Source organism: Microtus pennsylvanicus, chromosome 10 (genome assembly GCF_037038515.1).
Source record: "Microtus pennsylvanicus isolate mMicPen1 chromosome 10, mMicPen1.hap1, whole genome shotgun sequence".
Classification (NCBI taxonomy): domain Eukaryota; kingdom Metazoa; phylum Chordata; class Mammalia; order Rodentia; family Cricetidae; genus Microtus; species Microtus pennsylvanicus.
Genome location: NC_134588.1, coordinates 14767345 through 14792937, shown reverse-complemented (window position 1 = coordinate 14792937; position 25593 = coordinate 14767345). Strand labels below are relative to the sequence as shown.

General features: G+C 38.0%; 1 protein-coding gene across 6 annotated transcripts in view; it reads left to right on the top strand.

Annotated features, from left to right (window-relative positions):
* The window catches only part of Ptpn4 (protein tyrosine phosphatase non-receptor type 4), a 194103-nt gene that overhangs the window by 92499 nt on the left and 76011 nt on the right, over nucleotides 1-25593 (top strand). For 5 of the 6 annotated variants that reach the window (XM_075987730.1, XM_075987726.1, XM_075987728.1 and 2 more), the window contains 6 exons: nucleotides 477-521; nucleotides 1094-1146; nucleotides 1458-1578; nucleotides 6855-6942; nucleotides 10671-10759; nucleotides 25146-25209. In XM_075987730.1, the coding sequence (XP_075843845.1) occupies nucleotides 477-521; nucleotides 1094-1146; nucleotides 1458-1578; nucleotides 6855-6942; nucleotides 10671-10759; nucleotides 25146-25209 (460 nt within the window). The remainder of the gene's footprint in view (nucleotides 1-476; nucleotides 522-1093; nucleotides 1147-1457; nucleotides 1579-6854; nucleotides 6943-10670; nucleotides 10760-25145; nucleotides 25210-25593) is intronic. The other variant, XM_075987731.1, reaches the window with a different exon arrangement.

Here is a 25593-nt window from a genome sequence, read left to right as displayed (position 1 = left end):
GTAGGCAGTTGTTCTTCTACATTAATCATAATAACAAACTGATCTGCACATAGGCTTGTCCTTGTAATGGCTTCCTGTTTACACAGAAAGGATTGCTTCCTTTCACTGTTTCTGTGTGTGTTGTCTATTTCTATATCATTGATGCTTAAGTTATCTATGCTTCCAGCTCTTCTTGCATGGACCAATCCTTAGTCTGTTGCTCCCAAGTCTCCATTTCTGGTAGCAGAAATCTTAGAAGTCTTGAGTAGTTTTATAATTGAAACAAGATATTCAAAATGAAAAATTTTATATATTAATGAATTTTAAAGACTTGTAGTCAAGCCTACTTCTGGTATTTTTTGCTAATGTGTGCATATGCTGAGTTTATTTGCTAATGTGTAGACTACAAAAGGAAATATTTAGATATTTAGTTTCATTAATATAAGTGTATAATATATAAGAACTCAAATTGATTCTAATATCTTTTTTTAAAAAAGGTATCAGTATTTTTTGCAAATTAAGCAAGACATTCTTACTGGAAGGTGAGCTATTTTTAATTTTTATTTTTACAGTATAAAAATACTTTAAATTAGCCGGGCAGTTGTGGTACATGCATTTAATCCCAGCACTTGGGAGGCAGAGGCAGGTGGATCTCTGTGAGTTCGAAGCCAATCTGGTCTACAGAGAGAGTTCCCAGCCAAGTTCCAAAGCTACCCAGAGAAACCCTGTCTCAAAAAAACCAAAAAGAAAAAGAAAAACAATAAAAAACAAAAACAACCTTTAAATTCTGTATTAAGTAACTTATGATTGATTGCTGTAACACATTTTAAAAATGGGTTTTTGTAGTATTAGTTCCTTTTATCAGACTTTTTTGGGAGTTCTTTTGAGACATTATCTTATTATATAGCCTAGGTTGGCCTCAGACTGGCAGTCATCTCAAATTCATAAGTGTTGAGATTGTAGATGTATGCCACAAATCCCAGCTTAATTAATTTAATTGTGGTTAAAATTAGTGCATATGGAAACTTCCAGAATCAGTAGTATAATGTAAACTACAGTGCATTTGAAATTGTATTCATCCTTGGGTTATGTATTTTCTTTTTTGTCTTACTAGATTGTCCTGTCCTTATAATACTGCTGCCCTTTTAGCTTCATTTGCTGTTCAGTGTAAGTATCAGCTTACTTTTAAGTCAAGTAGCATGTGGTTTTGTACACCACATACAACGCCTTTAAATGTAGGAATGCAGTAGAGACTGCTGAGGGAATGCAGTGAAATGTCCAGCTGATTAGCAAGCAATACTTTGATTCTTGAAACATTTTCTACATCGAGACCCAGAAGAATACATGATTTATTGCAACTTATTTAATGTTATACTAGAAACATGCATTCCTTTCATAAATATATATATTAATGACATTATTGATTTGAGTACAATTAAAATATTTATAAAAGAATGATGTTTTCTTTTTCTTATTAGCTGAACTTGGAGACTACAATCAGTCAGAAAATTTGCCAGGCTACCTCTCAGATTATTCTTTCATTCCCAATCAACCTCAAGATTTTGAAAAAGAAATTGCAAAGTTACATCAGCAGCATATGTAAGCATTTATTTAATATTCTGCTTATTTGGTAGAATTTATGGGCAATCTTTCTAGAAAGAGAATTGTTTCACATCATTCTTAATTTTATTGCTGTGTTTATATAGTATAGAAATTTATATTATATATTATAAAGATATATATATAATTTATACTAAAAGCATTTCATTGCTCATTTCACAAAATATATGAGCCTTGCTTTCATTTCTTTAACAGCTATAAATTATATATAAATTGAGTCTATCTGATTTTATATAACATTGTCAGTTCTTTAAGAAAGAATTTTAGGTGGCTGGAGAAATAGCTCAATGGCTAAGAGTGCCCTTACAAAGGACCCTTACAAAGGACCCAAGTTTAGTTCTGAGCACCCAGATCAGGTGACTCACAGCAGTGTGTTAACTCCAGCTCAAGGGATGTTAATGCCCTTTCTGGCCTCTACGGACATTCATACTCACATGCACATACCCAGCCATAAGTACACATACATGTAATTTAAAATAAAATAAAGCTTTAACTTTAAAAAAGAAAATTTTAGAGTAATGCATTTATAATATGCAAAGCGATGGACTTGGTAATTTTCTTAGTTTTTAGATATTGGAAAGATTTTGACTCTGTTTGGTAATGACTGAGGAGAAAAGTACCAACCCAGTGCAGTTCTTTTAATGTTCATTTAAAGGCAGTTGACTTGTTTCATTCACAGTAGTGTTCAACTTTGATTTTATTTTAGTCTAATCTTTTGTGACATTTGAAAAAGGTTTATTTATTTATGTGTATGAGTATTCTGCCTGCGTGTATGTCTATGGATCACGTACGTGCCTTCCTGGTACCCAAGGAGGTCAGAAGGGAGTGTCAGAACCTCAGGGACTGGCTGTGATGTATAGAATTGAATCTGGCTATTCTTTAAGAGCAACAAATACTCTTCTGAGCTCAAATGCTGAGCCAACTCTTCAGCTCCTTGTGACATTTTTTCAAGAAGACATTTGTTTTGTTTTCAACACAGCATCTTTGCAGTACCAGACTGTCCTGGGATTCACCGTGTATACCAGGCTATCCTCAAACTCACAAAGAGATTGACCTGCCTCTGTCCCCTAAGTGTTGGGATTAAAGTTGTGTGTCACAACTGCCTAGCCTTATGAATTGGTTTTGGGAGGAGGTGGTATATGCCTTTAATCCCTGCCCTTAGGAGGCAGGCAGAGACAGCCTGGATCTCTGTGAATTTGAGGCCAGCCTGGGCTACAGAGTGAGTTCCTAGACAGCTATGGTGACACAGAGAAACTAGGTCTCGAAAAACAAAAACAACAAACAAGCAAACAAAATTTTTTTTTTTGTTGACTCAAGTTTTGCTTTAACCTATGGTTCACAGTAGTGACAGAACAAAGATAGTGTAGCATATTGGCTAAAAGTCGTTACAAGAGTTAGACTCAGCCAGGCGGTGGTGGCGCATGCCTTTAATCCCAGCACTCGGGAGGCAGAGGCAGGCGGATCTCTGTGAGTTCGAGACCAGCCTGGTCTACAAGAGCTAGTTCCAGGACAGGCTCCAAAACCACAGAGAAACCCTGTCTCGAAAAACAAAAAAACAAAAACAAAAAAAAAAAGAGTTAGACTCATTAGCTTGAACTTCTAGTCAGATCACTCACTGTTTTATAACTTTGATCATAGTTGTTGCTCTATTTTGTAGCGCAGTTTCTAATTGGTCTTAATAATAAAAATCTGGAGTCAGATATAGGGTGTGAAAGCTGAAAGATCAGAGAAGCAGAGAAGCCAGCCACTAGTTCTTAACTCTATAAAATCCTCAGAACCAAGGGGAGCAAAATCCTGTCTCTATAAATCCTCAGACTGAATGCTGAGCTCCTCTCTCCTCCCTTGTTATATTTCTCTCTCAACCCAGCCATATCCCTTCCTGTCTCCACTTTACTAGTTCTGGGATTAAAGGCATGTGACTCCCAAGTACTGGGATTAAAGATCAATTTCAGGTAGCTCAGGGTGGCCTTGAACTCACAGAGATTTGTCTGCTTCTGCCTCCTGAGTGCTGGGATTAAAGGTGTCTGCCACCATTGCCTGATGGCTATAGCTAACTAGTGGCTTAACTCAGAACTCTGATCTTCAGGCAAGCTTTGTAGTGGCATTTCATTTTGTATTTTAATAAATAAAGCTTGCCTGAAGATGAGAATTAAAACAGCCACACTGGCCAGCCTTAAAAACCAGGCAGCAATGGCACACACCTTTAATCCCCGTAGCCACACTAGCTGGCCATAGAAAGTAGGTGGTAGTGGTGCACACCTTTAATCCCAGAACTAAAGAGGATTATAAAATGGGAGGAGACAGTCTCATTCTGAGATTCTGGAGGCAGGATTGCCATTTCAGACTGAGGTAGTGGTAAGAGCCAGTGGCTGTTTTGCTTTTCTAACCTTCAGGCGGAACCCCAATTTCTGTCTGAGTTTTTTTTAATTGTGGTTCAAAGCTTTATTTCTCAAATTATTTGAGATAATTAAAGTATCTTGAGGTAGAAATTTTGAGTCTTGCTTGTTTGTTTGAGAAAGGATTTCTCTAAAGTGTATCCCTGCTGTTTTGCTTTTCTAACCTTCAGGCGGAACCCCAATTTCTGTCTGAGTTTTTTTTAATTGTGGTTCAAAGCTTTATTTCTCAAATTATTTGAGATAATTAAAGTATCTTGAGGTAGAAATTTTGAGTCTTCTTGTTTGTTTGTTTGAGAAAGGATTTCTCTAAAGTGTATCCCTGGCTAGCCTGGAACTCAGAGATCTGCCTGGCTCTGCCTCCCAGTGTCGTGATTGTAGCCCACTCCTACTGGCCAGAATTTCTGAGTCTTAAGTGAGATTATATGTTCAAAGTTCTCAAGATGGTACCTAGTACATGGTAGACACTAAAGAAATATTAACTCTCATTGCCATTTGGTAATAATTCAAGTGTCTCAAACTAGTAAGAAAACAACAGCTCAGTATCTAATTTTGAACAGCCAGTGGGCTAAGCATGACAAATACATGAGTTTTTTAAAAAATGTAACACAATATATATTTGTTTATGTTGTAAATGTAATATATGTAAATATGTCACAGAATATTTGGAACAAACCTAGACCTTGCTTATGTTAGTATTCTACCATTGCTCAGTCTATTATTTTAAATTATTTTAAATGCTTGCGGGAGGAAAATATTTTATAGGATGAAAATTTTCTGAAATCCATTGCTCATAAATGAGCACTTATGTGAACAGACATCATCATCATCTTTTTCTGTGTTGGATGTGGCTTGCTACAAAGACAGTTTATCTAGAAGGCTTAAAAATACTATTTAATCCTTTCTAGTAAAAGGATTTTTGACCTTGGATCTGCTCTAGACTATAATCACTTGAGAATTTAAACTGAGTGGTTTAATGTGGTGAGTGTGCTGCTTTCCTGTAAAAACCATCCCTTTATAGTGAAGGCTTTTCATATAGCCTATCTGAGTAAGTTGAAATTTAAAAATTTTTCCATTAAAAGTTCCTTAAATAAGGACAAGGCTTGTACTTTCCACAAGCTAATTTGAAAAGCTAATTTTTCAGCTCTGTAAACAAAAACAGTTAAGTTTAATTGGAAGGACTATTGTTAAGGGGTCATTCATTTTGATCATGCATTGACCTTTTCAGTATCAGTGATGCAAAGGTTGATATCTTAGCTTTATTATTCTCTGCCATATTGCCTGCTAACACCATATAACTAAGTTCATTAGAACTAGATATTAAATAGAGTAGACCTTTTAAAAAGACTGTATTTTGGAGTAATCCTGAAATTTTTGTTTTGAGAATCAGTAGAAATATTTTTAAAATATGAAACTTGGACCTCAGCCTCCCTGTGGAATTGAACTTCTAAGCATCTCAGATAAAAGACTTTTTCTTCAGTCATTATTATACTATCTATTATATATTTTGAAATATATAGTAAAAAGAAATGAATAGTTGAAAGGTTAAAGTAGAGAAATTGAAGAGTACAGAAATTTAAAGACTACAGAAATTCAAGGCTACAAGGTTGCTCTAAAAACCTCTTGATACTTGTGTTTGTGTATCTGTGACAGTGTTGCATGTTGAAGTGCCCTGTAGGTTTTACGTGTGGCTATGGTGATAAACTGTGTTGTGAGAAAGATTTCAGAATTATATCTGGAAGTTAAGTGACTTTGTTAACAGCTATAAGATCAGTCAGAAGTTTTAAGACTTGCCTATTGTTTTTCTCTTTTCTCTTCTGGCCTGTAATACTTTCCAATAGTTTCTTTCTAATTGCCACTGTCTCTAGAAATTATTTTTAATTAAAATATTTTATCACTTTCCTCCTTCCCTTTCCTCCCTCTATTCCCTTCATTGCTCCTCTGACTCACTCTCAAACTGATACCTTTTTTCTTTATTATAGTTATGTATATATAATATATAAATTTATTATACACACATATATACATATGTACGCATAAATGTATGAGTACAACTTGCTTAGTGTGGCCTGTGTGTATGTGATCTCAGGACTGACAAACTATTTGGTATTCAATAACCAATTGGACGGTTCTTCCTTGGAAAAGACTAATTTTTCCCCTCTTAACAGGCATTAATTGTTTTTTTGTGGATAGGACCTCATGAAATTTCCCCTTTCTCTACTAGTATGTCTTTTGATATCACCATCGTTCAGGTCTTGTTTAAGCAGCCATATTCTTGAAGTATCATGGGTGAAGCTTTTCTATTATTTCTAGAAAACAGAATCTCACAGGAGACTTCCTGGTTTGCTGGCTCTTGTAGTCTTTACCTCCTCTTCCTCAGTGTGCTCCGAGCCTTAGGTTCAGGAGTTGTGTTGTAAATGTATTTAGTGGGGCTAGCTCCCCTATGACCCATTGTTTTTTCTGTATTATGACCTGTTACAGGTTTTTCTGTAATGGGCTCTGTTTACTGTAAAGAGAAGTTTCTTTGATGAAAGAATGAGAATTATATTTAACTACAATAAAGAAAAATTTAAGGATGTAGTGAGGAATTACAGTAGTCTAGTGAAAGGATGGTAGTAGGTTCTCTATTAAGGTCGTGGCCTCATAAACCCCAGAACTTACAGTATTCTTGTAGTTCTGGAAAACAAAGAAGTTAATATGATAAAAGTATGCTAGTGGAGTCAGTCAGATCTTACTACAGAAAACTAAAAGGAGTACTCCTACTTGGTGCTTAGTTAGATTCTTCATTTCTTCACATAATCATTTTGTCATTTGACAATTTTTACTGTGGATCTAGTTTTTGACCTGATGTTTTCTTTACAGTGGCTTATCTCCTGCAGAAGCAGAATTTAATTACCTAAACACAGCACGTACCTTAGAACTCTATGGAGTTGAATTCCACTATGCAAGGGTAAGTAAAGAAAAATTACTTAGATGTTGAGTTGGGCTTCATTTTTTAGTCTCAAAGATTTTAAAATCTTTTTATCTGTGTACAGGGCTCGGGTGATTGAACCAGGGCCTTATGTGTGTTGAGCAAGTACTCTTATTCTTAGCCATACAAACTCAACTCCTCAAAATTTTAATTCCCTGAGAGAACTAGGTAACAGGATAATTTGTGTTTGCTGTTGACGTAGTTGCAATAAAAATTTCTTCTCAATATAAATATTTTCACAATAGCATAAGTGCAAAGTTGGTGGACATAGACTGTTCTTATTTTTTCCAGGTGGTTGTTTATGTTGTAAAAACAATGTTTATAGACTGAAAGGGGACAGTAGTTTTAGAATATGTGTTTTATAAACATAAGGTTGCTTTAGGGAAGTACCTTTGTATAAATATTTGATAATCGTGATCATGCAAGATGCTGTCATATCACTGAAACTTTCATTCTTGTTCTTAAGGTTTCCAACACTGAACTGGTTATTTTTTACTTGTAAAGCCCCAAATAAAGAATATCAATGTGTCATGTTTGTATTTGTCTGACTCTCTTTATTAAAGTGGAATTTATAATTACTGGCTTTCCCAGTGTAATGTTTATCTTGTGTGAAACATTTTTCCTTTCAGAAGTTGTTACCCTCTTCCTGGTGTCTGTGAATGACTGTAGCTATATTCCTTTTTGTGAGTTATCAAGATTTAAATTCCTTTCAAGTACCTAAAGTATAACCATTTTTCAGTAGAATTATAGTCATCAGTTGAGTCAACAGTGGAGTTTTTATTCTTGAGCCTAATTAGGCTAGTATTACGTGGAATGAGGAGGAAAGGGAAAAGCCTTGATTTTCCTTAGATACATTATTGAATTTACCTTGATAAACAGGCACATGGAGGTATAGAGTCCACTGCAGAAGTTCTTACTCATAGTTCTGTCCTCTAGTGCTTTGTCCTTCAGGGCCTCCCATGATCAGGTTTGGAGCAGTGAACTCTACTTCTTATGTTTCACAGATCATATGTCTGTCTCACTTTTTAAAAGACCTGATGGTTTGATTTCCTCAAATGATTGATATCTTGTAATTCTTTAAGTGTCTCTTGAACTTCTTGCTGTTTTTAAAAAATAACCCTTCATTTTCCTTGGGGCTTATTATTTTAGAGATTAGGTTTATTACATACTCTCATTGTGTTTGTACAGCGAGGTTTTGCTTTTTATTACATGGGAGTTTACAACTGATGTAACTACATTTTTTTGGACTAGTTTATGCTTTAAACTGGTCAGAAAAGGGAGTTCTACTCATTTGCAGTTTTCTAAGTGATTTTTATTCTGTAGAGAATCTTGGCCATTAAATACAAAAATATTAAACCTTAAAAATTTAAATGCAAGGTTACTAAATCTCATATAACTAACTGTATTGTTATGTTGATTTAATTTGTAGTTTTCACTTGTTTAAACTGTTAGATACTGTTAGATTGTAAAAAGTTTCTTAGACAGTACTAAATATAGAGGGTCAGGTTAAAGGTATTTAAATTTTAAGTGGTTAGCTATTTAGGAACATGTTTTGTCCAAACCAAACAAAAACTGTCCCACATGGTGACTTATCATATGTGCACTGTGAACTTAAGGTAAGATTCTTCATCCAGGCCAACATAAATATATAATAATATGATGTTTTCAAAATATTTTTTTGTTTGTTTGTTTGCTTGCTTTTTCGAGACATGGTTTCTCTGTGAAACAGTCCTGACTGTCCTGGAACTGGCTTTGTAGACCAGGCTGGCCCCAAACTTACAGAGATCTGCCTGCCTCTACCTTCCAAGTGCTAGGACTCAAGGTGCACCACCACTGCCAGGCTCCAAAATATTTTTTAAAGGCCAAAGAAGGCATTATGTCTTAGATGTGCATACTAAGACCTCAAAAGATCATTCAGTAAATATAAAGGGAATTTTCCAAAAAGAGGAACACAGAAAGAAAACTTAAGTTTTAATTGGATATCAGGCAAAAGTGTATTTAAAATAACATATCTTTCAAAGACTGCAGAATATGGCATTTTAAATGTTTTAATAACTTAGGGCTTTTCATGACAATGAGACACGTCTGCTCCTGGCAGCACGATCTACTTCAAGAGGATGATGGGCATCAAAGAGGCTACTTATGGAGTTTGATAGCCATTTGGGCAAGAAACTGCTCTTGCCTGGACTGTTGTATAAACTGGACACAGAGAACCCGCAGAGAAAGGACTGTTGAACTTGCCTAAAGGTGAGATGGTCTTTCAGGGTTCCTGATTCATGAAAGAGTCTGCAAGATATTCTGCAGGATACAGCAGAAAGTGACTGAACTGTCTTTGAAATTTCCTGCTTCATGGAAAAGTCTGCTGGATACTATGGGCCTGAAGGCTGAAGATGGATGCCCCAATGGTACAAAAGAACTTTGGGTGACTGTCCAGGCAGCAAGATGTCTCTGTCATTTCTAGTGTTTTGGAAGTTGCTTACTTCTTGTTTACTTAGGTAATATTATATCCTTCTGGAGTCTTTGATGGAGTTGAAGAATGGTTAGTTTTAGTTTTCCTTTGTTATTATAAAAGATAAAATAGATCTAAATATTGTAACTGGAATTCTTACTTGATAACTGTCTTGTTATATGTAATTTTACTATGTAAAAGTTAAAGCCTTCTTTTTTGTTTAAACAGAAAAAGGGGAAATGATGTGGGAGTGTCATCTATCTGTTGCTTTCATCGGTTAATTAATAAAGAACTGCTTGGCCTTTGATAGGCCAGCCCTTAGGTGGGTGGAGTAGACAGAACAGAATTCTGGGAGAAAGAAAGCCGAGTCAGGCAGTTGCCATAGCTCTCCTCTCCGAGATGGATGCAGGTTAAGAATATTCCCGGTAAGACACCACCTCGTGGTGCTACACTCATTAGAAATGGGTTAATCAAGATGTTAGAGTTAGCCAGTAAGAGGCTAGAGCTAATGGGCCAAGCAGTGTTTAAAAGAGTATAGTTTCTATGTAATTATTTCGGGTAAAGCTAGCCGGGTGGCAGGACACAGTCCCGCCACCCCTCACTACATAGGACAATGATTTTTTTCCTTTCCTCCCCTCTCCTTCTCTCCCCTCCCCTTCTCTATCTTTATCTCTCTCCTTTCTTTTTCTTTCTTCTTTCTCTCTCCTCCTCTCTCTCTCTTTCTCCTCTCCCTCCTTTTTCTTCTCTCCTCCCCCCCCCTCTCTCTCTCTCTGTGGTATACAGTTCCTTACATATGTGTGGTGTACCTGAACATGTGTACATGTGCATATAGAGACTGAGTTTGATGACAAGAATCATTCTTGATGGCTGTTTTTATTCAGTTAGGCAGAATTAAACCCAGAGTTCGCTGATATGGCTAGTCTTGCTAGACAGTTTACTCAGAGGATCACTTTTCTCCTCATTCCAAGACTGGAATTACAGATGGGCTGCCAAGGTCACATGGCATTCTAAGGATCAAACTCTGGTCCTCATGCTTGTGCAGCAAGTACTTAACTGCTAAAGCATCTCTCCAGCTTCTAAATTAGTGAATTTTAATACTGCCACATTTAACCTTTTTGAAATTTGCCTTTTATGAGACAACAACAAACTGTTTGGGTTTGTGTTTAGTATAATTCAGTTTTGTTTAAAACACAATGTGTGTTTTAAAAAATCTAATCCTGTTTTAATTATTTTAGATTGTCATGTGTTTATTTTGAAGGATCAAAGTAACAATGAAATCATGATTGGAGTGATGTCAGGAGGAATTCTGATTTACAAGAACAGGATGCGGATGAATACTTTTCCATGGTAAGGATTTCTACAAATAATTTTGCTTTTATCATAATATTACCAAATATACTAATTCGTACTAAATAACCTTTAAACTGTTATAATCTAGTCAGCTTTCATGTGTGATTCAATTTATACTTTATTTTGCTCACTGAAAATGAATCAAAAGATACCAAGATAATTTGTTTCAATATTGCTTCTTAAAAGTATTATTATATTTTCTTCTTAGAGAATATACAAATATTATCATAAGAATTCTCGCTTGTGGCTGATATAAGATTTGCACTTGCTGTTTTTATTTAAATGCATCCATTGAAATACCAGTTTATAAGCTGGAAGATGCATGGCTACTGAACCAACGATCCAGTACTGTGGTTGTTTAAATTAGTACAAGCAAAGCATGTGGGTTCCACAAAGGTTTTACACTCATTCTTCCTTTGTCTTATCCTTCTGCCATCTTCTGTTTGTTGTCCTTGCTCTCATTGTTCAAGATGGGCTACCACTATGATTTATGATTTCTGTATCTCAAAGCAAGGAAAAAGAGAAAACATTTTTCTTTTTAAGGTGATAAATTAAGGATTATAAAAATCACTTTGATCGTTAATAACCTTAATGTACTCAAGGTTATTCAAAGGTTTAGCTCTTTTAAATAAAGTGAATTTAGGGAAAGAAGCAAATTCAAAATCAATACATTGTATCAGTAGGTTTCTTTTGTATATCTCCTAAAAGATTTGATCTTGTTTTCCCCCCAGTATTTATTATTTTTAATAGGCTTCCATAATTAGTTACTTTAATAATACATTGATAGAATAAAAGTAGAAATATGATAGCTAATAGAAATAAATGTCTTAGGAAGCTCTCATAACTGCCTTTTCTTTTAAAAGCTCTAATCCCAGGATTTTTGTAATGTATCACCTTTGAAACATTGTATTACTGATGGAAATGCAATAAGATACACTAACTTTGCCGGGCGGTGGTGGCGCATGCCTTTAATCCCAGCACTAGGGAGGCAGAGGCAGGCAGATCTCTGTGAGTTCAAGACCAGCCTGGTCTACAAGAGCTAGTTCCAGGACAGGCTCCAAAACCACAGAGAAACCCTGTCTCGAAAAACCAAAAAAAAAAAAAAAAAAAAAAAAAAAAGATACACTAACTTTGGAAACTGGCATTTTCTTTAAAATTAAAATCTATTAAGCAGTGCTCTGGAGGAACAAAGAAGAGGGTGGAAGGGAGGAGGGAGGAAGAAGAGAGAAAGAAATAGAATTTATTAGGTTATCTTACATGGTAGTCCTTACAGTGGCCATCTGTTTGTTGGAGTGGCTGGGAAGCCTAGAGTTCAGCCTGAGAAGTTCAGCTGTCTCAATCCAGTACTGAAAGCCTGGAAATTCCCTGGAAAGTTGTTGCTATTGAGTCAGTATCAGAAGACTGACGTTCTAGAATGTAATGTCAAGAAAGAGTTAAGTAGCATCCGTAGATGAACTCGTTCAGAAAGAAGCAGCAGAGGCAGGAGTATAGCCTAAACCTCTTTATATCTGGTTGCTGGGGATGGGTTTCAGCTAATCCTCTCCTGGAAACCCCTCACAGACACTCCTAGAGGTATGTCTCCTCTGTGACTCCAAAGCAAATTGTGATAATTAATCTTGTCAAGTTAATGGGAATAGAATTACTATGGAAACAAGCCTTTAGGCCTGTACCACCATGCCTTCTCTGCCGTGATGAACTGTAATTTCAAGCTGTGAGCCAAAATAATCCTTTCTTTCCTTAAGTTACTTTTGTCATAACAAAAAGAAAAATACTTAATACAGACAATTGTTGCCAGCAGTAAGGTTGTTGCTGTTTTGCTGTTTTAATACTTTGTGGTTCTTAAGCCTGTAGAACTAGTTTGTATGGGAAAGTGTAGAAGAATTTAGAGTTTTGGATTATAAAAACTCCAGAATTCTGTAAGCAGAACTTTATGGGTCATTGTGGAAGGCCAGGATTCAGAGAATACTGGATAGTGGAGGCCTGTCTTATGAGGTGTCCCCCCACCTTTTTTCCCCAAGACAGGGTTTCTCTGTAGCTTTGGAGCCTGCCCTAGAACTAGCTCTTGTAGATCAGACTGGCCTCGAACTCACAGAGATCCACCTGCCTCTGCCTCCCGAGTGCTGGGATCAAAGGCATCAAAGGCATGTGCCACCACTGCCGGGCTTTTTTGGTTTTCTCCTTCCTTCCTTCCTTCCTTCCTTCCTTCCTTCCTTCCTTCCTGCTCCTGAAGTCTTAAAGGGGAACAAGTACTTTATGGGGATCTTGGCTTGAGGCCATTCATGTTACATTCTGGCAAGAAAAAAAGAAAAGAAAGAAATCTAACTTTATTTGGCTCATGTCCTGAGAACTTAAGTTGGACAAATTGAAAAGGAATGGGCTAATTTATTTGGTAGAGGAATTTCAAGGCAGTATTGTGTTGTTTGCTGTTTACAGCCTTCTCCAGCCTACAGTAACCAAGAGTAAAAAGTGGAGCAGAGAGATGAAAAGTGGAGGTCTGTGAAGAAGAGTGTGAGCAAGTGTGAAACTACGGAAAAGACAGGCTCAAAGAGCTGTGATCATTAGAGAGTAGGCCCAGTGAAGAAAATCCTTCACACTGTTTTCATAGGAATGGGATCCCAAGAATACTGAAGGCTCCATCTTATGAAAAATGCAAATTTATTTCAAAAGAGAAAACCTAAACTGAGAATATTGCTCAAGGGGTTCCTTGTTCAAAAGCAACTGTGGCTGGGTAGTGGTGGTACACGCCTTTAATCCCAGCACTCTGGAGGCAGAGACAGCCAGATCTCTGAGTTGGAGGCCAGCCTAGTCTACAGAGCTAGTTCCAGGGAAGCTAGTTCAGTTACACAGAAAAACCCTGTCTTGAAAAACCAAAACCAAACCAAAACAAAACTTGTTTCCCAGGGTCACCAAATAGGCTGCAACTGAGCTCCATTCTGAGTTGGCAACAGAAATTAGCACTTTTGTGCACCTGACATTGTAGACATTAAGATATAAGATTGAGGAGGCCCTGCAGTCTTGTGTAATGGTTTTAGAGATCTGCTGAAGTCAGTTAATATGTGGGAGGGTTAGAGTCCCATTAAAAAGAAGTGGCCAAGAGGCTACTGCATGAAGTTGTGAAAGTGAAGTCCCAGTTTCAATGGAGATTCTAAGATATTGTTGATGGACCAAGGGATGTCCACTGTAGGAATGCTACAGGAGGAAATGGAATGGAACTGGTTTGAGTCTATGTATATATTGCAGGTATTGGAACTGGAGGGGTCTTACTGCCCAACCCTTTGAGCCCACATGATTCCATCATCTTACCCAAAAGCCTCACATTGAGCTACAGAAGTTCACATTTTCCTTGCAGGGTTTATTATCTTGCCTTAGTTTGATATTTGGAATGAAACTATTGACTGTATCATTGAATGTATGTAACTCGCTTTACTCATTGTTCAAGGCTCATAGTTAAAGAACTGAGAAAGTCTTTTGAGCAGTGTTGGAACTAGTAAAGACTATGATAACAGAAATAAATATCTGAAAAGTAGTTTCTACACTGGGCTAATAAACAGTGGTTCTTAGCCTGTGGGTTGCGACCCCTTTGACAAACCTCAGTCTCCAAAAATATTTATATTATGATTCATAACAGTAGCAAAATTTCAGTTATAAAGTAGCACTGAAAATAGTTTTATGATTTGGGGGAGGGTGTCACGAAAGCATGAGAAATTGTATTAAAGGCCGGAGCATTAGGAAGATTGAGAACCACTGGACTAATGAACTGGAAAGACCACCCTAAGTTTGGGCAGCATAATTTCATAACCTGGAATCTTGAACCAAATGAAAAACAGAACGCTGAATTCTAGCATTTGTTTTTCTCACTGCTTCTTGACTACGGACACAGCTACCTTTTGCTGTTGCTGCCATGTCTTCCCTTCCATAATGGACTGTGCCCTCAAAGTGTGAGTCAGAATAAACTCTCTTCCTTGTGTTATCTTTGTCAGGCGTTTTGTCACAGTAATAGGAGAAGTAACTAATAAATACATTGGTCAGATATCAATAGACCAAACATGGAGCCATGTAATCCTAGCATGAGAAACTTAGGTCATATATGTAAAAATAAGATTTGTTCATAAAATTCATAGCTAAAGTGATCATAACATAAAATGAAAATCAAAATGTGTATCAACTGAAGGAATAAACAAATTATGGTATAGTAACATGGTATAATTCTACTTAGCATTAAAAAGAGATGGACTATTGATATACTAAAAACATTTATACCCCTACCCTCATCTTTATACCAGGTCCAAAAGAATGTACTTTCCTATATATGAAACCTTAAAACATATATATGTATATGGGACAAGGCTATTAACTGTAAATGGGCACCAAGGAGACTTTGTTTTTTATTTGTTTGTTCGTTTTCGATACAGGGTTTCTCTGTAGCTTTAGAGCCTGTCCTGGAACTAGCTCTTGTAGACCAGGCTGGCCTCAAACTCACAGAGATCTGCCTGCCTCAGCCTCCGAGTGCTGGAATTGCATGTGTCACCACTGCCTGGCACCAAGGAGACTTTGTAAGATGGCAGAAGTATTACATGATTGCTCTGTGGTGGTTATGCAGTTGAACAGATTTATTAAAATTCTTGAATTGCTCACTTAAAGTTGGTAAATTGTATTATAAATGCAAAAATACCTGGTGAAACTAAAGATTGTTTAGTGTTTCATCTTCTACCTTTGAAATATTTTCTGTGTAATTGTGGTATGTTCAAGGGCAAAATCAAATGAACAATAACAAAATTCTTGCTTGTAAGTATAGATAGGATGCACAAAAATTAATTTTTATACTATATGCAAATGTCAGAATCATAATTTATTTTCAGGAGATCGTAGTTAAAATGCAAATGATAATTAAACAATTTTCAAAGCTCTGTATTATATAATCTTTGTTTTTTTTTACTGTTTCATTATTATAAAATGAGGACTCTGGCAAACTACTGATATTTTTGTGTGAACAGAAAAGAATATACCATGTAGAATATTTTATTGAATTTGAGGTGGCTTTTTAGGATGCAAAAAAGGGTTCTCAGTTGGAAGGAGACAGTGAATTTTGAGGAATCAGCTTATGTCAGATATTTGTGATGAAGACTTGATGCATCATTTAAATATTTGAAGCTGGCTTAAAATTGGGAAATAATACTCATATGCCCAAAGCCTTATGCAGGTTGGGTTTAAGAAAACCAAACAATGCATGTTAACATTGAATTATTAATTAGAAAATATTTCTATATGATATTTTATTTATGTTTTATAAATAAAGCTTGCCTGAAGACCAGAACATAAAACTAAGCCACTAGAGAGCCCAGGCAGTGGTAGAACATACGTTTAATTCCAGGATTTGGGAGACAGAGGCAGATGGATCTCTGTAAATTCAAGGCTACCCTAGACTACACAAGATCAATGCAGAAACAGATCCAGGTGATGGTGGCTCCTACCTTTAATTTCAGTACTAGGGAGGCACACACACCTTTAATTCCAGCACTAGAGAGAAATATAAGGTAGGATGCCCAGGAACTCGTTCTTTTTCAGTCTACAGGTAAGAGCTCTCTAGTGGCTTGGCTGCTTTGCTTTTCTGATCTTCAGGTTGAACCCCAGTATCTGTCTCGGGGTTTTTATTATTTGTGCTACATATTTCATGATATGAATCTTAAATATTGCTTTCAATAATTAAATATATGGGATTTAAAGCTGCTAGAACTATCAAGCCCATATCACCATGGGCTATAATGGATAATTTCCAGCTATTCTCTACAATACAAAGTACAAGAAAACAAAGACATTAAGATAGTAAAAGAAGAACAGAGAGTTTATCTCCTCGATCTGACATGTAAGGTGTTCACTGTCCTGCTGCCACAACAAAGAAAAACCCAAAAGAAACTGAAAATTGACAACTTTCTTTAAGTTCTTCTCAGAGTAAACTCCTGCCTTGAGAGTTGGAGACAAGTGACTAAAAGGGAATGGATGATCGGGAGTGCTTAAAAGGTGGCGGTGACTCGTTGCCAGGTGGCAGATGTAGAATGGATTAAGAAAAAACTTAAGGTGTCCCGTCTTCTGAGAGCCTTCAAACTTTGTGAGTTCATGAACCAAGTGCCTTTTCCTGTTTTCATGGTGAGAGCTAAGGGGATGGACTTCTTCGATGCCACTTAAATTTAATCATCGGATTAAACCGGATTCCCCACTCACATATTACAGGCTGTATCAACAAAGGTCCTGTCTAATAACTGGGGATTACAGCTAAAAAATTGCAAGAAAAGCAATTGAAAGAGACTAGTAGGAAACCAGGGACAGTGAGAGTGGCAGAATAAGGGCACTTGCAGAAGCTAAACCTGCACTTCAGGCTGCTCACAGTGCAGTAACCACAGCCTTCGTCCTGTCAGATGAACATGAAGTTTCGGCTGAGGAATGTTTACCTGATTCCTTTTAGTCAGTAAATCATATCTGGATTCAACTGTAAATTTCAAGACAATGAAAACACCAAAAACATCATTTTGCAGAGAAATAAGGGCAAGAATTACATGACACTTGTCTTTGGAAAGCCCACGAATGATGGAGTGAAATATTCGCAAGTGTTAAAAGATGAAACTCATCAACTTGGTCTATAGTTGCAGAAGCAAGAGAATTAAAGAAATCCTGTCATGTGAGAAACATTAAGCTAAATTGTAGTAATAGGGGCGGCGGCGGGGCTGCGTCCCCAACACCCCAGCCGCCTGGCTCGGCTAGCTTATGCCCCGAAATAATTACACAGACACTGTATTCATTTAAACACCGCTTGGCTCATTTCTACCTAGCCTCTTCTAGGCTAACTCTCACACCTGGACTAGCCCATTTCTTATCATCTGTATAGCACCGGTCTTACCGGGAAGATTCTAGCCTAAGTCCATCCTGGGTCGGAGCTTCATAGCGTGCGTCTTCCCTGGAGTGGGGAATATGGCGTCTCTCTCTGAAGCGTCTGCTCCCCAGCGGAGAACTGTCGAGTCTGACCTCACTTCCTCTTCCTCCCAGCGTTTTGTTCTGTTTACTCCTCCCACCTATCTCCTAACCAATGAGAGCCAAGCAGTTTCTTTTAATTTAACCAATGACCTTCCTCCATCATTTCCCCTTTTTCGGTTTAAACAAAAAAAAAAAGGCTTTAACTTTAACGTGGCAAAATTACATATAACGAAACAGTTATCAAGTAAAAGTTACAATAATCTTTATCATAACTAAGGAAAACTATAACTATAACTAACTATTCTTAACTCCATCAAAGACTCCAGAAAGATACAATACTACCTAAGCAAACAAGAAAAAAGCAACTTTTAAAATTCTAGAAATGACAGAGACATCTCGCTGCCTGGACAGTCACCTCTGTACCGTTGGGGCATCCATCTTCAGCCTTCAGGCCCATGGTATCCAGCAGACATTTCCATAAAGCAGGAAAATTCAAAATCAGTTCAGTCACTATCTGTTGTGTCCTGCAGAATGTCTCGCAGACTCTTTCATGAATCAGGAACCCTGAAAGATCATCTCACCTTAGGCAAGTTCAGTAGTCCTCTCTCTGTGGGTTCTCTGTGTCCAGTTTATGCAATAGTCCAGGCAAGAGCAGTTTTTTGCCCAAATGGCTATCAAACTCCATAAGGATCCTCTTCGATGCCCATCTTCCTCTTGAAGTAGATTGGTGCTGCCAAGAGCAGAGTGTCTCATTGTCATGAAAAGTCCTAAGTTATTAAAACATTAAATGTCCTATTCTGTAATCTTTTGAAAGACATGAAGAATGTCTATCTAAAATATCTCTATATATCTAGAAAATCTAACTAACATGACTACAAGCTTTACTATTATCGATGATTATCCATTAACAACCTATATTTCTTATTATACATTACATTTTAAAAATGAACTACACAATCACAACACCTTATTCAAGATCAGAAATACATATACATATAACAAAATTGACTGTAAAATCCATACCAATGCAAATTATTCATACCGATATCATTTCCCCCTTTAAATGTAAAAGAACATTTTATAAACCATATTTGGGAACATGGGCGCAGTTTTTTCTCTCCAAACTGCTTCCTGCTGAATGGGGGCGTCGTTAATTAGGTCTTTCATGGTATAACCTGTGTGCTAGTTTCATCTCAGTTGGCAGTTGAGCGAAGCAATTTTCTGAAGATGTTCACAGCAACCCTTCAGGAGGACGTGGTCCATCGTACCAAATCGGAATTGAAGAAATGAACAGGGTCTCATCCTCTGTGAAAACAAAATAAGAAACTCTTTTCCAAAGTATCATATCCTTAGATCCAAATTTTGAAATCATACCCTCATGATATCCGTTCTGGTTCCACTTGGCAGCCCATATAATGAAATGTCTCTCTGTACTTAGCTCCTTCACAGTCAAAAATTTTAAAGAAAACACAATGTACATAATCCAGACTCTCTGTGAATTTTCCATTTTTACATGGCTTATTTTTCTTTATTTCTTTTAATCTCTTAACTATCTGTACTCTGTCTCTTTAAAGACTTTACCTTTATTTTTTTTAAACCATTAACTTTATTCTCTATATTCTTTTTCTTCTCTCTCCCAAGCCTACGTACATTCATCCAACAGTGTGACTCATTTAGTGGTCTGAATCTGTCCTATTGTGAATCTGCAATTTTTTACTATCCAGGAGCACTTTTGATTTGTGCCTTTAAATCACTAGGCACTTAAGAATCTAAGCTATGTTAACTTTTTGCTTTTTGAGCGCGTATCTTTGACCTGGAATAACCCTGTAGACCAGGCTGTCTTTGAACTCTCAGAGATCCGCCTGTCTCTGCCTCCCAGGCATTGGGATTAAAGGTGTTTGCTACTACAACTTGAACTCACAGAGATCTGTTCGTCTCTGCCTTCCAGGCACTGGGATTAAAGGTGTGTGCTGCCACACCTTGAAGTCACAGATGTTTACTTTAAGAATTTTAACTTTTAGTCTGCATATATTTTTAACACACAGTAAACCATTTAGAAATTTTCATTGTCTTTGAATCTCTCTTTACTGTATATCTCTCTTTTTCTGACCACATGAGTCCTTAATTTACCAAGCAATATCAGTAGGACTAAAGGCGTGGCTTTGCCGGCTAGATGTAGCCCATTCCTTAGCTTTCCAGCCTCAAGGCTGAAGTACTGGCTGTAGCCATGTTTATAGCATTTCAAGGTCCCTGCCAGCCAGCAAGCTACAACAGACAACACTCAAGTCCTCTCTCTGTAGCCGGCCCTCCTGCCTCAAACAGTCAGAGTTTGCCCTGGCAGGATGGCCCAGAAAGCTGGCATTTTTAAACGGCGCAGCTTTTTTCCTGCTATGGCTGAAAACCGAAAAGCATGCATTCAGCTTTTCGTCAACACCGTTTAAGTGTTTCGTGGCAGGACCTCTTAATGATCTGCAGGGTTTTGCAGCTAAAGCTGAGTCAGGAAGCCTCTTTTAGATGAGGCGCTTGCTTGCCTCTAGCAAGCAGAGTAGACCCAAGAGAGTGCTGCTACCAAGAAACCATGCACAAAGCTGTCATTTTGTTCTAGAATTACTTCCCAAGCAGTCTCGGGCTTTATGTGGAAGCAGTTGTCCACGTGGGCACCATTTGTAGTAATAGGGGCGGCGGCGGGGCTGTGTCCCCAACACTCCAGCTGCCTGGCTCGGCCTGCTTATGCCCCGAAATAATTACACAGACACTCTATTCATTTAAACACCGCTTGGCTCATTTCTACCTAGCCTCTTCTAGGCTAACTCTCACACCTGGACTAGCCCATTTCTTATCATCTGTATAGCACCGGTCTTACCGGGAAGATTCTAGCCTAAGTCCATCCTGGGTCGGAGCTTCATAGCGTGTGTCTGCCTGGGAGCGGGGCATGGCGTCTCTCTGGGGCGTCTGCTCCGGAGACAAGAGCTGTGGAGTCTGACCTCACTTCCTCTTTCTCCCAGCGTTTTGTTCTGTTTACTCCTCCCACGTATCTCCTAACCAATGAGAGCCAAGCAGCGCCATCTGTAGTAATATGGACGGTGGCAGGGCTGCGTCCCCAACACCCCAGCCGCCTGCCCTGCTAGCTTAGTCGGTAGAGCATGAAACTCTTAATCTTAGGGTCGTGGGTTCGAGCCCCACGTTGGGCGCCATTTGTAGTAATAGGGGCGGCGGCGGGGCTGCGTCCCCAACACCCCAGCCGCCTGGCTCGGCTAGCTTATGCCCCGAAATAATTACACAGACACTCTATTCATTTAAACACCGCTTGGCTCATTTCTACCTAGCCTCTTCTAGGCTAACTCTCACACCTGGACTAGCCCATTTCTTATCATCTGTATAGCACCGGTCTTACCGGGAAGATTCTAGCCTAAGTCCATCCTGGGTCGGAGCTTCATAGCGTGCGTCTTCCCTGGAGCGGGGAATATGGCGTCTCTCTCTGAAGCGTCTGCTCCCCAGCAGAGAGCTGTCGAGTCTGACCTCACTTCCTCTTCCTCCCAGCGTTTTGTTCTGTTTACTCCTCCCACCTATCTCCTAACCAATGAGAGCCAAGCAGTTTCTTTTAATTTAACCAATGACCTTCCTCCATCACTAAGTTCTTCAGGAAAAATAGCACCCACCATTTCAGATTGAAAGAGGCAGATTATCAAAATTGATTTATAAACTTTATAATTTATATACTTTATGTATTCCTCTGGAAAATATACAGTGCTAGTAGTATATTTAAAGAACACAGCATCACCTAATATAATTGTGAACCATTTTCATTGTCCCGAAAAGATCATTTGTCATAAATCATTTTGTACCCCTTGTCTTGCCTCTTACTTCCAGCCCTAAGTATATTTCTATTTTTTCTAAAATGAGATATTATACCATGTGTTTGAGTGACTCAGTTAGCATGTTCTTAACATTCGTCTATCTTGGAGCATATATCAATCAGTGCCCCCTTTAAGGTTGAATAATGCCCTATCACTTAGTTACATCACGTTTTGTTTCACAGTTCATCAGTTTATTTTTGGACTTTATTTTTTTTGAAGGGTGCAATGAACTTCATTGATGCTATTCAAGAGAGTAGGGCTCCCTAAGCCCCCTCCTGCTATTCTGGGGGTCTGAGATGGAAACTGTGAGGGAGATGCTCAGTGTCAAGGGTTAGTTAGGACAGGGACTGCTCAGCAGCCGAGGACCTCTCTCTTGCAGTGTCCTTGCTGGGATGGGTGGTCCAGGGCGGGCTTCTTATTCCTTGGAGGCCATGTAGGCCATGAGGTCCACCACTCTGTTGCTGTAGCCGAATTCATTGTCGTACCAGGAAATGAGCTTTACAAAGTTGTCATTGAGAGCAATGCCAGCCCCAGCATGGAAGGTGGAAGAGTGGGAGTCACTGTTAAAGTCATAGGAGATAACCTGGTCCTCAGTGTAGCCCAGGATGCTCTTTAGTGGGCCCTCGGATGCCTGCTTCACCACCTTCTTGATGTCATCATACATGGCAGCTTTCTCCAGGCGGCATGTCAGATCGACGACGGACATATTGGGGGTAGGAACGCGGAAGGCCATGCCCGTGAGCTTCCCGTTCAGCTCTGGGATGACTTTGCCCACAGCCTTGGCAGCGCCAGTAGACACAGGGATGATGTTCTGGGCAGCGCCACGGCCATCTCACCACAGCTTCCCAGAGGGAACCATCCACAGTCTTCTGGGTGGCCGTGATGGCATGGACTGTGGTCATGAGTCCTTCCACGATGCCAAAGTTGTCATGGATGACCTTGGCCAAGGGGGCTAAGCAGTTGGTGGTGCAGGAAGCGTTGCTGACAATCTTGAGGGAATTGTCATTCTTGTCATGGTTCACACCTATCACAAACATGGGGGCATTGGCAGAAGGGGCGGAGATGATGACCCTCTCGGCCCCACCCATCAAGTGGGCCCCAGCCTTCTCCATGGTGGTGAAGACACCGGTCGACTCCACAATATACTCGGCGCCGGCATCCCCCCCATTTGATGCTGGCGGGATCTCGCTCCTGAAAGATGGTGATGGCCTTCCGGTTTCCCATTCTAAGCCTTAACTGTGCCTTTGAACTTGCCGGGGGTTGAGTCATACTGGAACATGTTGACCATGTAGTTGAGGTCGATGAAAGGGTCATTGATGGCAACAACGTCCACTTTGCCAGAAGTGAAGGGAGCCCTGGTAACCAGGCGTCCAATATGGCCAAATCCATTCGCTCCAACCTTCACCGTCGTGTCTCTGGAACGAGGCTGGCACTGCACGAAAAGAAGCGGCTGTCTCTAGAACAGGGAGGAACAGAGAGCCGTTTCTTTGGACTTTAAAGACTGGTGCTCCACTGTGTATTTGTATAAGTGTTGGTAGGGGGCGTATACAAAGGATTAGAATTTCTAAGTTCGCCAGGCTTTTTTCTCAAACTGTGGTATCTATCACCTTTCATCCCCAATGGGATATGTGCTAGGTTAATTTCACCATAGTCTCCCTACCATTTATTGTTAGTCTTTTGACTTAAAGGCATCCTGCTGGGTACTAAATGATATCTCATTTTAATTTTACTCTGTATTCTTTTATAGCTAATAATGTTGACCATCTTTTTATGTGCTATTGATGTTTCATCTATCCTCTTTGAAATACTCAGAAGGGATTGAAAGTTTTACGTATATTCTATTTACAAGAGGTATATACGAAACATAAAGAGGCAGATTAATAGAATTCACTATAGAAGATATATTAAGAACACGTAAATCAAAGGAAGAAGTATTATATTATAGCTATATTATTATATAAAACAAGTGTTATTCATTGTTTGATAGAATATGTTTGTAAGAAACACAAGTCATACAAGTAGACTTTTGTTAAAGACCATCATCCAGTGTAAAATTTTGTATTGTTTGATGTTTTCTGGTATTTGTAAAATGAAGATGACTAGAATTAGATTGTATTTTCTCTCATCCATTTAGAAATGAATAACATTTTTATTTGTTGCTTGCATGATGATTCCTAATATTAATGTATAAATTTAAAAGTATATGTAGTTCTGTATAGGTTTTTAAATTACTTTCTTTCCACAAATACAGGCTATTTTATACAGTCTTTTTACTTTCTGGAAATAATACCCTCTGTTATATGAGAAAATAATATATCCATGTTGTTATTTATTTATAAAGTAAGAGCACAAGATATAATAGAAAAATAATAAATTTCAACCCTGGGTCTGGGAATTTAGCACAGTATTATAGCACTTGACTGACATGTGTAAAGTCCTGGGTTCAGTCCCCCAGTAACACAAAGTTCAGACCTAAACTTGTATTTCCCCACTCTAAAAGGATCTGCCTAAGTATGACTGGTACATTTGTCTTCTCAAGTGACTGAGATTGGAGAACTTTATTCTTTGAGAGCTTCTTAATAGATACAGGTATGAGCCATGAAGATCAAAACTTAGAACCACTGTCAAATCTTAGAAATACTAGAAAATTGGGTCCCAAATCACATTTTACTAAGATCCAGTCTCTTTGGCCTCATAGCATTTAAGTGTTACAGCCAACAAAGATCTGAGTATTATGATTTTTATATGGTTATTATAAGAAGCCAAACCAGCTTGAGTCAAGAATTGTACTAATGGAACATTGAGAAATTAGTGTTATATGAATTGCATATATTTGGGCTGGGTGTTGTGGCCACAGTGAAGTCAGAGGCAAACCAGACTGGTTTACAACAGTGAATTCCAGGCCAACCAAGGCTATGTAGTGAGAGACTGTCTCAAATAACAAACAAAAATAAGTTACATATATTTTAAAAGGTAATGTATAAGTTTTTTTTAATGGTTTGTAAGATAAAGTCTTATAAAACCCTAAAATTTTATACTTTCCTTCATGCATGCTTTGTAATATTAAAAATTTTAAATGTTATTTATATTTGTTGAGACTTTAATTTGGTGAATATTTCTGAAAATAGAAAATTGGGAAATATGTAATTCATAGAAGATAGAATTTGGTTAAAAATTTTCTCAGTTGAGCACCTAGATTTTTTTTTTGTTTTCTAGGAAGCTCCATAAACTTTACATTATTGATATATGTATTAGAGATTATATGACAAAATGTGAAAATATTGGCACACATTAAACTTAAGATCATGGCCACTTACCTGTGTGCACATGGGCAGCAGTAGTTGAACTTGGGGTTATTAGTAACAAAAACAAAAATTAAAAAGAGGCCATGAAGTTAGGAAGGAGAAAGTGTAGTAGTATCAGAGAGAGTTGGAGGTATAAATGTATAAAACTTTCAAAAACCATAAAATATGAAAAAATCATACCTATAAATTTCCAAATCTTTTAATATTTTCATATTTAGCCAGTAATTTTGAACACTCTAATTCTCTTTTATGCAGGTTGAAGATTGTAAAAATTTCTTTTAAATGCAAACAATTTTTTATTCAACTTAGAAAAGAGTTGGTGAGTATTGATCTAATAATTATTGATACAAATAAGATTGCCTAGCCATAGGTGGGGAAAATGGCTCAATTTGTATAGGGTTTATACAAGTGCAAGAACAGCAGTTGGATGCCTTGAACCCAAATAAAAAAGCTGCATTCATAATCTATCTGTTTAATCTGAGAACTCAGAAGCATGCTGATCCATCCAGCTCCCTGACCTGCCAGTCTAGCTTAATGAGAGAGCTCCCGGCCTTTGAGAGACTGTCTCCAATATTCTGAAAAATACTCCCTGAGATTATCCTCTGGCATCCTAATTCATGTGCGTATGTGCACCTACATGCCTATCAACACACAGTGATAAAATAATTAAAACTTTCTGTCATTGTAGACAAAAGTGGATACA